At 38.9% G+C, this 14399-nt stretch overlaps 1 protein-coding gene across 3 annotated transcripts in view; it reads left to right on the forward strand.

Annotated features, from left to right (window-relative positions):
• The window catches only part of Ca13 (carbonic anhydrase 13), a 36933-nt gene extending 27341 nt beyond the window's left edge, over positions 1–9592 (forward strand). Inside the window, exons 6-7 of one of the 3 annotated variants that reach the window (XM_050161772.1) lie at positions 7908–8075; positions 9232–9592. In XM_050161772.1, coding sequence (XP_050017729.1) covers positions 7908–8075; positions 9232–9336 — 273 coding nt within the window. In that variant the 3' untranslated portion in view covers positions 9337–9592. Of the gene's footprint in view, positions 1–1260; positions 3279–7907; positions 8076–9231 lie in introns of those variants that run through there. The other 2 variants (XM_050161770.1, XM_050161771.1) reach the window with 2 other exon arrangements.
• Positions 9593–14399: the final 4807 nt, after the last annotated feature.

A 14399-nucleotide genomic window follows, 5' to 3' on the forward strand; every position in this document is an offset into this window, starting at 1 on the left:
TCTTTCTTTAGGTTGGGAAAGTTTTCTTCTATAATTTTATTAAATATATTTTCTGGGCCGTTGAGTTGCACCTCTTCTCCTTCTTCTACTCCAATTATTCTTAGGTTTGGTCTTTTTATTGTGTCCCATATTTCCTGAATGTTTTGTGATGAGAATTTGTTGGTTTTGCTGTTTTCTTTGATCAGTGTGTTTATTTTCTCTATGGTATCTTCAGTATCTGATATTCTTTCTTCTATCTCTTGTATTCTGTTGGTAGTACTTGTTTCTGTAGTTCCTGTTTGTTTACCCAGATTTTCCATCTCCAATCTTCCCTCGGTTTGTGTTTTCTTCATTACTTCCATTTCATTCTTCAAGTCCTGAACCGCTTCCCGTACCTGTTTGAATGCTTTTTCATGTTTCTCTTCGTTTTCTTGGGTATCTTTGAGCGATTTATTCATTTCCTCTACCTTTTTGTTTGTAATCTCTAATTGTTTATGGCAGTATTTCACCTCCTGCTTAAGGTCTTCTATTATTTTCATATAATTCACTTTTGAGTCGATTTCTTCTAATTCTTCTGGAATAGGGTGTACAATTCTTCTTATTTCGGGATCCCTTGATTCTGGTGAAGTCATGTTGCCTTTCAGGTTGTTGGAGGAAGTCTTGGATTGGCGCCTTCCCATCTCCTCCTTCAAATGGAACCAGGAGAGGCCTGGTGTCTTGGTCCAGTCTGCTGTGAATGAGTCTTTGGGTGTATCTTTTCAGTGTAGAAGCAGGGACAGTCCCGTTGAGCTGGAACTCCTCAGCACCCAAACATGGACTACCGTCCAGATGGAACTCCTCTGGACAGCTCTGGGTGGGTTGTGGATGCAAGCCCGATGTCTCCCCTGGTGCCGGGATCAGATCTCCTTGCTGCTTGGGTGGCTCGTAAACAAAGGGCCTACCTAGCTTGCTGCAGGCAGGCTAGTGGGACAAAGGAGCTACCACCCTCCCGTTTGCCCTGCCGATTCGGATTCGGTCCTAGAGCTGGAACAGGCTGAGCTGGGAGATGTTATGTGGTCAAAGAGGGAAGGGAGTCAGCCAGATCTATCATTTTTGTATAGTGAAGGGAACCTAGCAGAACAATTCTTTATGATCTGTAACATGCAACTTAGAAATTTAGCTTTGCAATATTTTTAGATGCTGGTAGAGGACAGATTATAACTCTTTTATCTTTTCCACACAGCTCATTAAGTTCAGTCTGACTTTCTATGGTGAAATTAATTCTGCTCTAATTTTCAACAGCTGGCCAGATTCCGTAGCCTCTTGTGTTCAGCCGAGGGAGAGACGGCAGCTTTTCTGTTGAGCAATCATCGTCCACCACAGCCCTTGAAGGGCCGCAGAGTGAGAGCATCTTTTTACTAACAGACAGAAGCATGGATGCGGCAAACAGAACAGAACTCAGACTTTCCTACTAACAACTTTTCTAGACTTTTAAGTTTAGGGGTTCCACTTTCCCAGTGGCTTTGGCACCACTGAGAAAACTGGAGCTGAACTAACTTAGCTCATTACTCCTAGATTTACACCAACACATATCCAATTGGTAAATATTGTTTGGTGTATATTGATATCACACAGTTCACCTGCTTCAGCCTTCATGTCCATATGGTCAGCCTTACAAATTTCAGACTGTACTAAAAGTTTGTTGTGGCCTTTAGCTGATTCTACCACATTTTAAAAGTGTTTGCTAAAAACTTTAAATTCACTTTGAAATCAGTTCCTATGGTTTTTATATTTTTCTTATTAATCAAGACTATATATTTTCTTTAATGTACTTTTCTCCAGCTCTCATTGTATGGCCTGTGATAAAGTATACTACATGAGACACACAGGAATTAAGATAGAATAATGTACTTACTTTTCTGATCAAATAAATCCTACACTTTTAGTGAGGAATTCTTCAGGATATAAACAGCTATTTAAAACATTATTTCATATAATTCATCCACCTAAGAATGTTAATGACCATCAGGGTGATGAATGACATATTGTGTGGTAGTGTTGGCTGCCTCATGGCAGTAAACGGTTCAGACTGTCAGGTTACACAATACCGCTGCAGCAGAACTGCCCTGAGCTGGCGAACAGGTTCCATATATTTGCCCTGTGTTGTAACAGAGCAGGGAGATATCTTATATCCATTGTTTTTTCTGTCAGTGGTGAAAAAACAAACCGAGTTTCACATAGATGCCAAAGCCATCCAATGCATTTTTCTAGCAAAGCTCATTTCTCATTTGTTACTAAGTCTCTTAATGATTGAATAAGATGCCATTTGGTAATAATTTTAACCTGTTCTATCTGGAGAGGTTTCTGTTTGTATTTGATGAAGGGGATGGGTGCCATGTTTCTTTTTCTTTTTCATTATGAAGTGACCCTATCATTAATTCAATAATCATAGTTAAGACTTGAATATTTGTTACACTTTTGCTATTTTCTGAGAAAATGTTGCTGGGTTTCTTAATTTCAATGATTTTTTTCAGATCTCTCTCATCTTCTAAATATAAAGCTAATTTTTGAAAATGTTCTTTGTATTCTTCTTGGTAGAATAACTTCATTTTGAGAAAATTGTATGATGGAGTCTACTGTCATATAAGACAAGAGTCTGAAGATTAGACTGGACACCTCAGCCATTGTTTTTTTCCTTTCAGGGTCCAACTTAAGACTTTAAGGAAGACCCATCTTCCATACATATTTAATGAGTTTCATAGTTATAGGATTTTTGATATTTGGTAGCTGTCAATCTACCTGAGATAAATACAACCAAATAAATTAACAATTAAAGTAGGATACCTCTTGAAAGTTTTTTAAAGGTAATATTTATTACTCCACTTTTTATAGTCTTATGCCCTAATAATACCAGGGTTGGGTGGGAAGATGTTTCTTTAGTTGAGAAACACGTGCTGGGGAGAGTTCTGTCAGAGAAAGAGTCTGTTTTTATCATGTTTTGGAGTGTGAAGGTGGGAGCTCCAATGGCATCCAAGAGTCATATTTACACTGCAGCATGGTGTCTGCTCTGTGATGTACATTTCACCACAGTGGGCTAAAACTAACCACATAGCACTGGTTTCCTTGGAGATCATCTGCTTCTGTATATCTCTTGGAGGTAGATGGTTGGTGCTTTCAAACTGTCATAGTAGGTTCTTTCAATAGAATTGCAAGTTACTCATGTGGATCCCTTGTTTCCCACATCACCTATTTTTGCTTGTTAAGAATTTTGTGTTATAATTTAATTTGAATCAACTTTAATAAAGAAAACAAGAAAAACACTTGTCAGTAGCAAGGCTTTGTATATGCAACAGATGGAACTGGATTGTATATTTTAAACTACTTATAAAAGGAAATAATCTCAAATTACAAAAACATTTCCAACACAATGCAAAGCAAAACAAAACCATGTCCCCTGAAATGTTTTAAAAGTAAAATGTTATCCCAAGTCCTTACAGTTTCAGTGTATTCACAATGATAACCTCATGCTTTGCAATGCGAGGGAAGAACACAAAATCCTCAATGTTGATCAACATAAAATACTCTTCATTGTATTGAATTAAATGGATATTTCTCTGGAGTGGCTGGAAACTCACCTTTGACTCCCTGAAGAGGAATTATACTAACAAGGAATCCTCCACTCCTGTCATGGGTTGAGAGAATTCTTCCTGACAGAGCCTCATATTTACTTGCTGTACTCCCATTAGAGCAAATCACCCAGTAGGAATGTGTGGGTTTATTAAACATTCTTTTTCAGGAGTTTGTTTATAATACAAGTTATTCTGAGTAGAGACTGTGCTCACAGCAGGGGAGTCAAAGAAAGTCATGGGGAGTATATGTCTTCCCAAATTCAGAAGGACTCAGCCCTAAGGTTCTGATGGAAGACATGACTTATTAGAAAAAGTCAATGAAGGTTTGTGTTTTGATGAGGGCCTCTGGAAATAACTACCTTTATGCTCTCAATTCTAATCATCTGTGGTTGACTGGTGATGGAAGTAGTTGGAGGCATAGGGAGCCGCTGCGGGCCTCAGCTACACATACATAATAACTTAGCATTGAAACAATATGACATGATGACCATTTGCCCACAGAAACGTACACATTACTCAATATTTCAAATATAACATGATAATGATTGGAATTAATGCCAAAATTGATGGAAAGTGCAAAACCAAATCCAAACAAACAAAACCACAGCATAGGAGAAAAACGAGATTACTAAGATCAGTAAACCTCCACATTTCCTACTGGAACTCAGTATTCCCTGTGGTAGTCTAGGAGCAATGGCCACACATGAAGTTAGGTAGGCTTGAAGACCATCATCATCGTTACTATCTTCCTCCTAACCACAACCTTCTGTTGACAGAGGTTTCATTCCCTCCTGGTCCTGCAGCTGTTCAGTCCCAAAGAAATACACAGACACCTACATTAATAATAAACTGGTTGGCCTTTTAGCTCAGGCTTCTTATTAATTAACTCTTCTTTCATTAACCCATAATTCTTGTCTATGATAGCCACATAGATTGGTACCTTTATCAGAGAGACATTCTCATCTGGTGTTTTCTGCATCTGAGTGATGGCTGTAGATTGAGCCTTTCCTCTTCCCAGAATTCTCCTGCTCTTGGTGACCTTGCCTATACTTCCTGCCTATATACTGGCCAATCAGCATTTTATTAAACCAATATAAGTGACAGATCTTTACAGGGTACAAGACCTTTGTCCCACATCAACCTCTATCTTTATTTATTGAGAGGTCCAGCTCCTCTCTGGAATCCTGTTTGAGGCACAGAATTATGGAAAGCACTTTAGATTTCCCCAGTGGTGGCACCTGTCAAGGTGGGTTTTTTTATGTCAGATTGGAAATCTGCAGAGGTTGAAGACTTTGTCACATACCTAACACCCACTGGAAATTCAACAACGACTTTACTGGATGTCTTATGTACTAATTACTGTGCTAGATATAAAGATGACTGAGAGGTGATTCCTGCTCTTAGTTCAGATCTTCCAAGCTCTAAGGACAGATATAATCAATATAAGATACTAAGTTTCTTAATTTGGTGTGTTGAATTAGGAGCAGCGGGGCTGCGTCCCCGGCACCCGGCCGCCCGCATGGCTAGCTTATGCCCGAAATAATTACACGGAAACCGTATTCTTTCAAACACTGCCTGGCCCGGCTAGGTCCAGTTTCTTATTGGCTAGCTCTTACATATTGTTCTAACCCATTTCTAATATTCTGTGTAGCCCATGAGCTGGCTTACCAGAGAGGATCTTAACCTGCGTCTGTCTGGAGTGGGAGCATCATGGCGACTCTTCCTCTAACCTTCTTTCTCCCAGAATTCTCTTCTGTATACTCCGCCTACCTAATTTTCTATCCAATAAAATGGGCCAAGGCAGTTTCTTTATTAGTAAGAAATCATTCCCACATCATTTCCCCTTTTTCCGTTTAAACAAAAAAGAAAGGCTTTAACTTTAGCATAGTAAAATTACATATAACAAAACAGTTATCAAGTAAGAATTACAGTTACAATATTTATATCTATTTTATCTCTTATCATAACTAAGGAAAACTATAACTATTTATTCTTCAACTCCATCAAAGACTCCAGAAGGATATAATATTATCTAAGTAAACAAGAAATAAGAAAACTCTAGAAATGACAGAGACATCTCGCTGCCTGGACAGTCACCCAAAGTTCCTCTGTACCGTTGGGGCATCCATCTTCGGCCTACAGGCCCATGGTATCCAGATACATTTCCATGAAGCAGGAAATTTTAAAGACAGTTCAGTCACTTTCTGCTGTGTTCTGTAGAATGTCTTGTAGACTCTTTCATGAATCAGGAACCCCGAAAGACCATCTCACCTTTAGGCAAGTTCAGCAGTCCTCTCTCTGAGGGTTCTCTGTGTCCAGTTTATGCAACAGTCCAGGCAAGAGCAGTTTCTTGCCCAAATGACTATCCAACTCCATAAGGATCCTCTTCGATGCCCATCTTCCTCTTGAAGTAGCTGGTGCTGCCAGGAGCAGACGTGTCTCCTTGTCATGAAAAGTCCTAAGTTATTAAAATATTTTAAATGCCATATTCTGCAGTCTTTGAAAGATATGAAGAATGCCTATCTAATTGAAATATATCTCTATATATCTAGAAAATCTAACTAACATGACTACAAGCTTAACTATTAGCAATGATTATCCATTAACAACCTATATTTCCTAATTATACATTACATTTTAAGTGAACTACATAATCACAATACCTTAATCAAGTTCAAAAATACATATACATATAACAAAATTGACCTTAAAATCCATACCAATGCAAATTATTCATATCTATATCATATCCCCCTTTAAATGTAAAAGAACATTTATAAACAATATTTGGGAACATGGGCGTAGTTTTTTCTCTCCAAACTGCTTCCTGCTGAATGGGGGCACTGTTAATCAGATCATTTAGGGTGTAACCTGTGTGTCAGGTTCATCTCGGTTGGCAGTTGAGTGAAGTAATTTTTTGAGGGTGTTCACAGCAACCTTTCAGGAGGGCGTGGTCTATCATACCATACCGGGATAGATGCAATCCATAGGGTCACATCCTCTGTGGAAACAAAAGAAGACCCTCTCCAAAGCATCATATCCTTAGATCCAAATTTTGAAGTCAAGATACCTTTAGAACATATGTGCAGGTTCAGCTTAGCAGCCCATATAATAAAATGTCTCTTTGTACTTAGCTCCTTCACAGTCAAAAATTTTAAAGAAAACACAATGTACATAATCCAGACTCTCTGTGAATTTTTCATTTTTACGTGGCTTATTTTTCTTTATTTCTCTTAATCTATAACTATCTGTACTTCTGTACTCTGTCTCTTTAAAGACTTTACCCTTTTTCTTTTTAAGACATTAACTTTATTCTTTATATTCTCTTTTTTTCCCCAAGCCTACGTACATTCATCCAACGGTGTCTGAATCTGTTTTACTGTGAATCTGTAATTTTTTTTTTTTTTTCCAGGAGCATTTCTTAAAATGTTAAGCATTTCTTAAAAACTTAAGTTGCACCATGTATAGGTAATACGGTACTGCCTGTGTCCTGCCCAGTCTAAACCTTAACTGCACGGTTTTAAGGTAATTACGGTAGTTCCTGCCTGAGATCAGCACAGTTCAGCAAGGAGCAGCCGCTCCTGCCTCAGAGTCATTTGGTGCTTTTGAGCTGAGCACAGTTACAGGCAAACAGCAGTTTACATTGGAGCCGCAATCAGCAATTTAATTTTGAGACTGAGTGTGCAGCACAGAAACTCTTTTTATCCAAGTTACAGCCAAATCTGACACGCAGAGCACTGCGCAGTCTGAAAACGCGTCTCTGTATGGCAGCAGGAATCCGCCATGCTCTTCCGCCTGCCTAAGCCTGATTCCGCCATCTGCCCAGGTGTAGGCAGGGAACGCTGAGCCATCGGCAGGTCTCAGAGCAATCTCCTCCGATCCCAAGTGGGAACAGAAACATCCAGTCCCATAAAAGCCTTGAAATGCTTTAAAGCCAGAGTTCACGCTGGCAGCATAGCACCAGGAAGCCGCGCTTTAAAATGACGCAGCTTTTTTTCTCTGCTGCTGTTGCTGAATCAGGAATCTCTCTACAGCATGTCACCAACAAAACAGCAAAAATCTGTGTTAAACTCTGTTTCCCTTATTTTTAAGGCTTCTCAGGTTTTTAAGTGGATTTAGCCCCACGTTGGGCGCCATCTGTTGAAATAGGAGCGGCAGGGCTGCGTCCCCGGCACCCGGCCGCCCGCATGGCTAGCTTATACCCAGAAATAATTACATGGAAACTGTATTCTTTCAAACACTGCCTGGCCCGGCTAGGTCCAGTTTCTTATTGGCTAGCTCTTACATATTGTTCTAACCCATTTCTAATATTCTGTGTAGCCCATGAGCTGGCTTACCAGAGAGGATCTTAACCTGCATCTGTCTGGAGTGGGAGCATCATGGCGACTCCTCCACCAAGCCTCCTTCTCCCAGCATTCAACATTGGTGTACTTATGTGGAGAAGATGGATCTAAGACTGGAAAAGTTAACAGTCAGGAAAGTTTTCAGGTAGAATGAATTTTGAATCATTCATTTTCTTCTCTTGAGACTTTAAAAACTGGTACATAGGGGTATGGACACATCAAGATTATTTTGAGATTGATGGAAATTTCAAAGTAACTAGCCTAATGGTGTTTACTGACTCACAAAATAAAAGAAAGAAAAAATCCAGAGGTTGGGCCTGGAGAGGATGCTCAGTGTATAAGAGCACTTGTACCTCTTGCAGAGGACCTGGGTTCACTTCCCAGCAACTTTATGGTTGTTCACAACCACCTGTAATTCCAGTTCCAGGAGAGCTGATGCCTTATTCTGAATTCTGGGTCACAAGGCACACACGCAGTTCACAGGTACATGTAAGCAAAATATTCATACACATAAAATAAAAATAAATATATTAAATTTTTAAAAAAATTAGACATTAATCTGGCTTATGTAATGGCCAAGCAAAGGCCAAGTCCAAGCCACAGTCTAACTACACTCTTGGGAGTTCACTTAGCCATCATTGTACAATCATTCCCCACTCTGTGAACCAAACTAGTGCCAAAGGACAGGTTCTATGTCGACAAATATTAAAATGTATCTGACCTAAATTTTCCTTCTCAATATGAACCAAATCACCAAAACCAAGGGAAGACACAGCTCAGGAGAAGAGATATCTGTCTAATCTTATCCCACTCTTTCTTAGCTGCCTTTGAACTTATTCAGTGAACAGCATAGATTGCTAACCACCGTAGTCTATGGATATATCACTCAAAAAAATCACCAATGTAATTCCAACAGGCAAGAAGCTGAGGCAGAGAACCATTACATGTTTGAAGACAGCCTGGCCCTACATGAGGAGTTTTCAGGGAGAATTGGCAGGGAAGGAAGGAGGGTAAGAGGAAGGAGGAGCAGAAAGAGATAGGATGAGAAGGAGAGGAAGATGGAAGGAAGAGAAGCAGGGAGGGATGTAAGGAAGGAAACAAATATTTGTTGACTACCAGTGAATGAACACATGGATGAAAATAAATGCTTGGATTAGGTGAAAGCCTAGCATAGTTTGCAGTGTATCCACCCCCCACCCATGAAATACCAGGTCCTCCAGATTATTCCACTGAGAACAGAAGCTATTTGCTATCTTGGTGATTATGAAATCATTCCAAAAGAAAGCTTTGCTCCCGCCTAGGCCGCCAATCTTGAAATCAAGCCTACTACTACCCTCTGGACAATGAAGAAAGTGCCACGGACTAGCAGTTTGAGTTGTTTGCTGACCTCTGGGAGCATCCTCTGAAAGCAGGCTCTCAAGTCAACATTACAATAATGACAAAATACTGTTTTGTGTTTCATTGTTTGATATGTGTACTTCTAGTTAAAGAAATGTTGGCAAAGAATGCTGATTTCTCAGTACAAATCAGAACTGCAGAAACAAACACTTTTGTATATTATTATTAACCAGTATAAAGTCAGTCTCAAAACACCAGGTGCTCCTTTTTATGTTATGTTTATTATCTTTATGACCAAAGTGAAATAATATTTACCTTACTCTAAATGGATAACTATGAAGATTTTCAGAAAATAAAATACAAATGATAATGTAAACATTTGATTGCCTTTTTAAATTTATTCTATCTCTGTATTTAACTAAGAATACGAAGCCCTGAATGATAAAATACTATTAAGATGAGAACATTATATTATGAGAAATAATATTAAGGTGTTATTAAAATGTACATGCATTCCAAGGTTCCACAGGTAGGTGTTAAGACTAGTTTAACAGGAGTTGGGTAAGTGGTTCAGAGGTTGTTAAGAGCACTGGTTGTTCTTCAAAAGGACCTGGGTTCAACCTCAACATCCACAGGGTGGCTTATATTGATTATATTATCCAGTACCAGGGATTAGACATTCTGGCCCCTGTGCTCACCTCCCAAGCATGCATTTGGTGCACAAACATCTTTATAGACCAAACATCCATATACATAATTAGACAAGCAAACAAACGCAATAAATTCAACAGTGATTTGACACCATTATGTAATAGAGCATAAAGAACACAAATCATTACTGTAACATTTGCCCACAGAGTAAGTCATAAAGAAGCACAATTGTGATCCCTAAACCAAACTTCAAAAGCAGACACCATGTCTGCCCTTTCTTACAACTTTCCAGAGGCAATAATAATTCAAAGCCCCAGTTTTTGTATTTTTCTAGAGGAAATAATCAGTTCCTTGATAATTAATAAGATATTTCCAGGGCTGGAGAGATGACTCAGTGGTTAAGAGCATTGCTTGCTCTTCCAAAGGTCCTGAGTTCAATTCCCGGCAACCACATGGTGGCTCACAGTCATCTGTAATGAGGTCTGGTGCCCTCTTCTGGCCTGAAGACATACACACAGGCAGAATATTGTATACATAATAAATAAATATTAAAAAAAGATATTTCTAGGAATCTACTTCCTAAGTTTGTTTACTAAAGATTTTCTGAAAAAGTCAACTAACACAAGCAGTTTTTATTGTTCTATAAATTTACCGACTAGATTGGAAAATTAAAATCTGCAGGAAAGAGAGGAAATAGACATCCTTACCCCAACATGCTGCAATTATTAAAATCGATATATACATTCATTCTAAACAAGTTTTCTCAAAAAAGATCCAAACTACAAAAGGAGAAACTTTTTATTTACTAAAAGCAAACTGTTTTATGGCTGCCATAATAATGAAGATGGCGTGAAGCCTGAGCTCAGTAACCACTACTATAACCAAAACTTTTAAAGTGACCATGAAAACTAAATTGCCTTACTGCATATTTTCGAACTACTAATTGAGATATATTTTAAAGGTCAAAATTGACTTCCAAGAAGCTGGGACAGAAGTTATCAAGGCTACATCTGAGCAGGATTCACAGAAGCCATCAGTAATTAGTCTTCTTTGTAAAAAACTTCTTCACAACTTTGTTAAAACTTAGAAATACCTTTGTTTCTGTTTGTTTGTTGTTTTTGGTTTTCCCATTCTTCACATAAGCTGATACTGGGTCTTGATGATGAAGATGAGTCTGCATGATCATCTCCAAACTTTCTCTGAGCTTGGCATACCTGCCACTGCTCTTTCCCTGTCAAGACATTATTCCATGTAGGTCCCAATATTACAGAAAAGAATGCAACAGACCAAGAGATGTCCCTGCCTTCCATCCATTTCTTGGAAACACCGTCAGTGAGTGTAGAAGTAAGTATCTGTCCTGCCCAATCCTACAGCTATGCAGTCCCAAAGAAATACACAGAAGCTTATATTAATTATAAACTATTTGTCCTATTAGCTCAGACTTATTATTAACTACCTCTTACAACTAAAATTAACCCATAATTCTTGTTTATGTTTAGCCAGTGGCTTGTACATTTTCTCAGTGCAGCATTCTCATCTTGGCTCCTCTGCATCTGACTGGTGACTGCATCTCTGCCTTTCCTCATCTCAGAATTCTAATCTGGGAGCCCCACCAATACTTTTTCCCTGGCTACTGGCCAATCAGTGTTTTATTAAACTAACGTGAGTGACAAATCTTTCAGTGTACAGGAGCATTATCCCCCAGCAAGTGAGAATTTACTTTTTTGAACCTTGGCAACCATTACACAATCCATTTCCCCTTTTAGTAAACTGATGGTCACTTTCAGTGACTCAGTCTTTCCTTCCCCCAATGTTCTTTCCAAGAAATTCATCCATCTGTTTTTCTGGAGTAAAAACGAAATGGAAATCTCAAGCTGTGACTAACCACTTTTGAACTGTCAGTGTGACACAAGTGTGGCGTTGACATGAAGAACTCCTATGTTCTGAAGTACAGCAACTATCTTTAGAGAAAGCCTTGGTGAACTGAGTTGGTAGATGAACTACATTTTTTCCCCTCATGAAGCATTATTTCTGACAGCAGATGTCAAACTCTGGATATCCAAATATTTTCTTAGAAATGAAAAAAAAAACTAATACTGCTTCTTTAAGGTAGACAACAAAGTGTTGATTGATTGATAGAGTCTGAGCTCTCCAGAGAAAACAGCTTGTTTCTACCTTTGTAAGCTTCTTAATCATTAATAATACTTTTCGCAATCAATTTCCCTTAATTGACATTTCCTTAATTGTACACTTGAACACATCCACTCAAAGTTTTCAAATTTGAAGGTCATTTTTACTTATGAAAAATTTCTTAGTTCCACTCTTATATGTAATAAAAATAGTAATGTCTAATTCATAATGCTATTTTGCTCTTATATATGATTGCCTCACTTATGTATAATGGGTCATGATGTTTCATTATGGTATTCAAGGGTTGAAAACAATATTGCTTATTCAATTTATTGAGTGAGTGAAAAAACTAATACTAGAGTTCATTAGTCAGCGTTCTCTAGAGAAACAGAACTTATTATGAATCTCTCTCTCATATATGTACACATATGTGCATATATACGAGAGTGATTGAAAGAGGGAGAATTTATCATAATGACTTACAGGCTGTGACTTGAATAGAAAGACTCAGAATCCAGAAGTTGCTCACTCCATGACACTGAATATCTCAGCTAGTCTTCAGTAGATGCTGTTACAGGGGGCTGCTTGTTAGTCCCAGCCACCCAGAACCAAAATAAAACAGAAACAATATTATTTAAAACACTGCTTGGCCCATTAGCTCTAACTTCTTACTGGCTAACTCTTACATCTTAGTTTAATCCGTTTCTAGTAACTGATATATTGCCATGAGGCTGTGGCTTACCAGGTAAAGTTCTGGGAGTCTGTTTCTGGCAGGCCGCATGGCTTTCTCTCTGACTGTGCCTTCTTTCTCCTAGCATTCTGTTTAGTTTTTCCCACCTAGTTATGTTTCCCTATGGCTCTGCTAAAGGCCCAAAACAGTTCCCTTATTAATCAATGCTATTCACAGCATAAAGAAGGAAATGCCACATAAAGATGCTGGAATCCTGAAGAGTAGACTCTAATAGAAGGAATGGACTTGTAAACAAGGTGAGGCAAACAGGCAAAGAACAAACGCTTCCATCTTCCATGTCCTTATATAAGTTTCCAGCCGAAGATGTGGTTCAGATTAAAAGTGTATCTTCCTGCTTCAAGATCAGGGTAAAGGCAAGTATCCTCTTACCTTAAAGGTCTATACCAGAAATGAACCCACCCACTTCAAATTAAGCAAAAATTCTCTCTCAGGTGTGCCCTCCATTTCTAAACTTCAGTTAGTTTCCGTTATAGTCAGGAGGACAACCAAGAATAACCATCTCAAAGAGAATGAATTAGTGTGTTAAAAAGTCTCTGTACAGGCAGATTCATCATTTCTTCCTCTAGGTTCATTCTGTTCTCAGGCAGGTGGGATGTAGATGAGAGAAATCCACTGTGAAAATCACGAGCCAGCACATCATACTCTGTGACTAAATGGAGATTTTACAGACATGATGAGTTTTGCAGACAGATTTCATGGTTGATATACTACATCCATAGATCCATGAAAATCTTGCAGCCTTAGTCCCAAGGGGTCTCCATGCATGTGCCTAACAGTGTTCTTTTATTAAGGCAGAGTGTGTACGTTTATCTCTCTGTCACTCATCACATTGAGACTCAGACTTCTTTCCTCGCATACATTGCCACTCTATTTACTATGAAGTAGATGCTTTTATGTGCTCTCAGTAGAAATGACAAGCTGTATTGGTTCTGTCCTCACAATGAAAGGTTCTGCTAATGCCATGCCACTACACAGAAGCACATGCATAGAGCTATTTGCTTGCTAGCCACAAGAATTCAAGGTGTGAGCCCTGGTGATTCTTTTCCTTAAGGCTTCCTTACCAGTTATGAGGCAAAGGAATATAATCTCTTTTTTTTTTTTTACTGTGAAGATCCACTTCATGTGTTAATCCCACTGAAAGAAGTAAAGACCTTTACCTGATATATTTTAGTCAAATTAAGCAAGCTTTATTTTCTGTCAGACATGACTGTCTCCATGAAGTGGGGTTTGAAAGAAAATCACTGAACATAAAAGAAAGTGGGGTTTATATAGCTAACACCTCTTCTAACACCCCTCCCTGTTGAAATAGGAAGCGGGGGGGCTGCGTCCCCAACACCCCGGCTGCTTGCTAGCTCATGCCCAAAATAACAACACACAAACTGTATTCATTTAAGAACTGCTTGGCCCATGAACTCTAGCCCTTACAGGCTAATTCTCACACCTGGACTAGCCCATTTCTAAGGATGTGTGTAAGCACCCCAAGGTGCGCTTACCGGGAAGAGTCTAGCCTCCGTCCATTCTGATGTCTCTGCTCCAGAGCAGAGCTGTTGAGTCTACCCAGGAGAGCTGAGCATGGCGTCTCTGCTCCAGCAGAGCTGT

Source organism: Alexandromys fortis, unplaced genomic scaffold (genome assembly GCF_014885135.2).
Source record: "Alexandromys fortis isolate MF-2015 unplaced genomic scaffold, M_Fortis_MF-2015_v1.1 scaffold_74, whole genome shotgun sequence".
In the NCBI taxonomy this organism is placed as follows: Eukaryota; Metazoa; Chordata; class Mammalia; order Rodentia; family Cricetidae; genus Alexandromys; species Alexandromys fortis.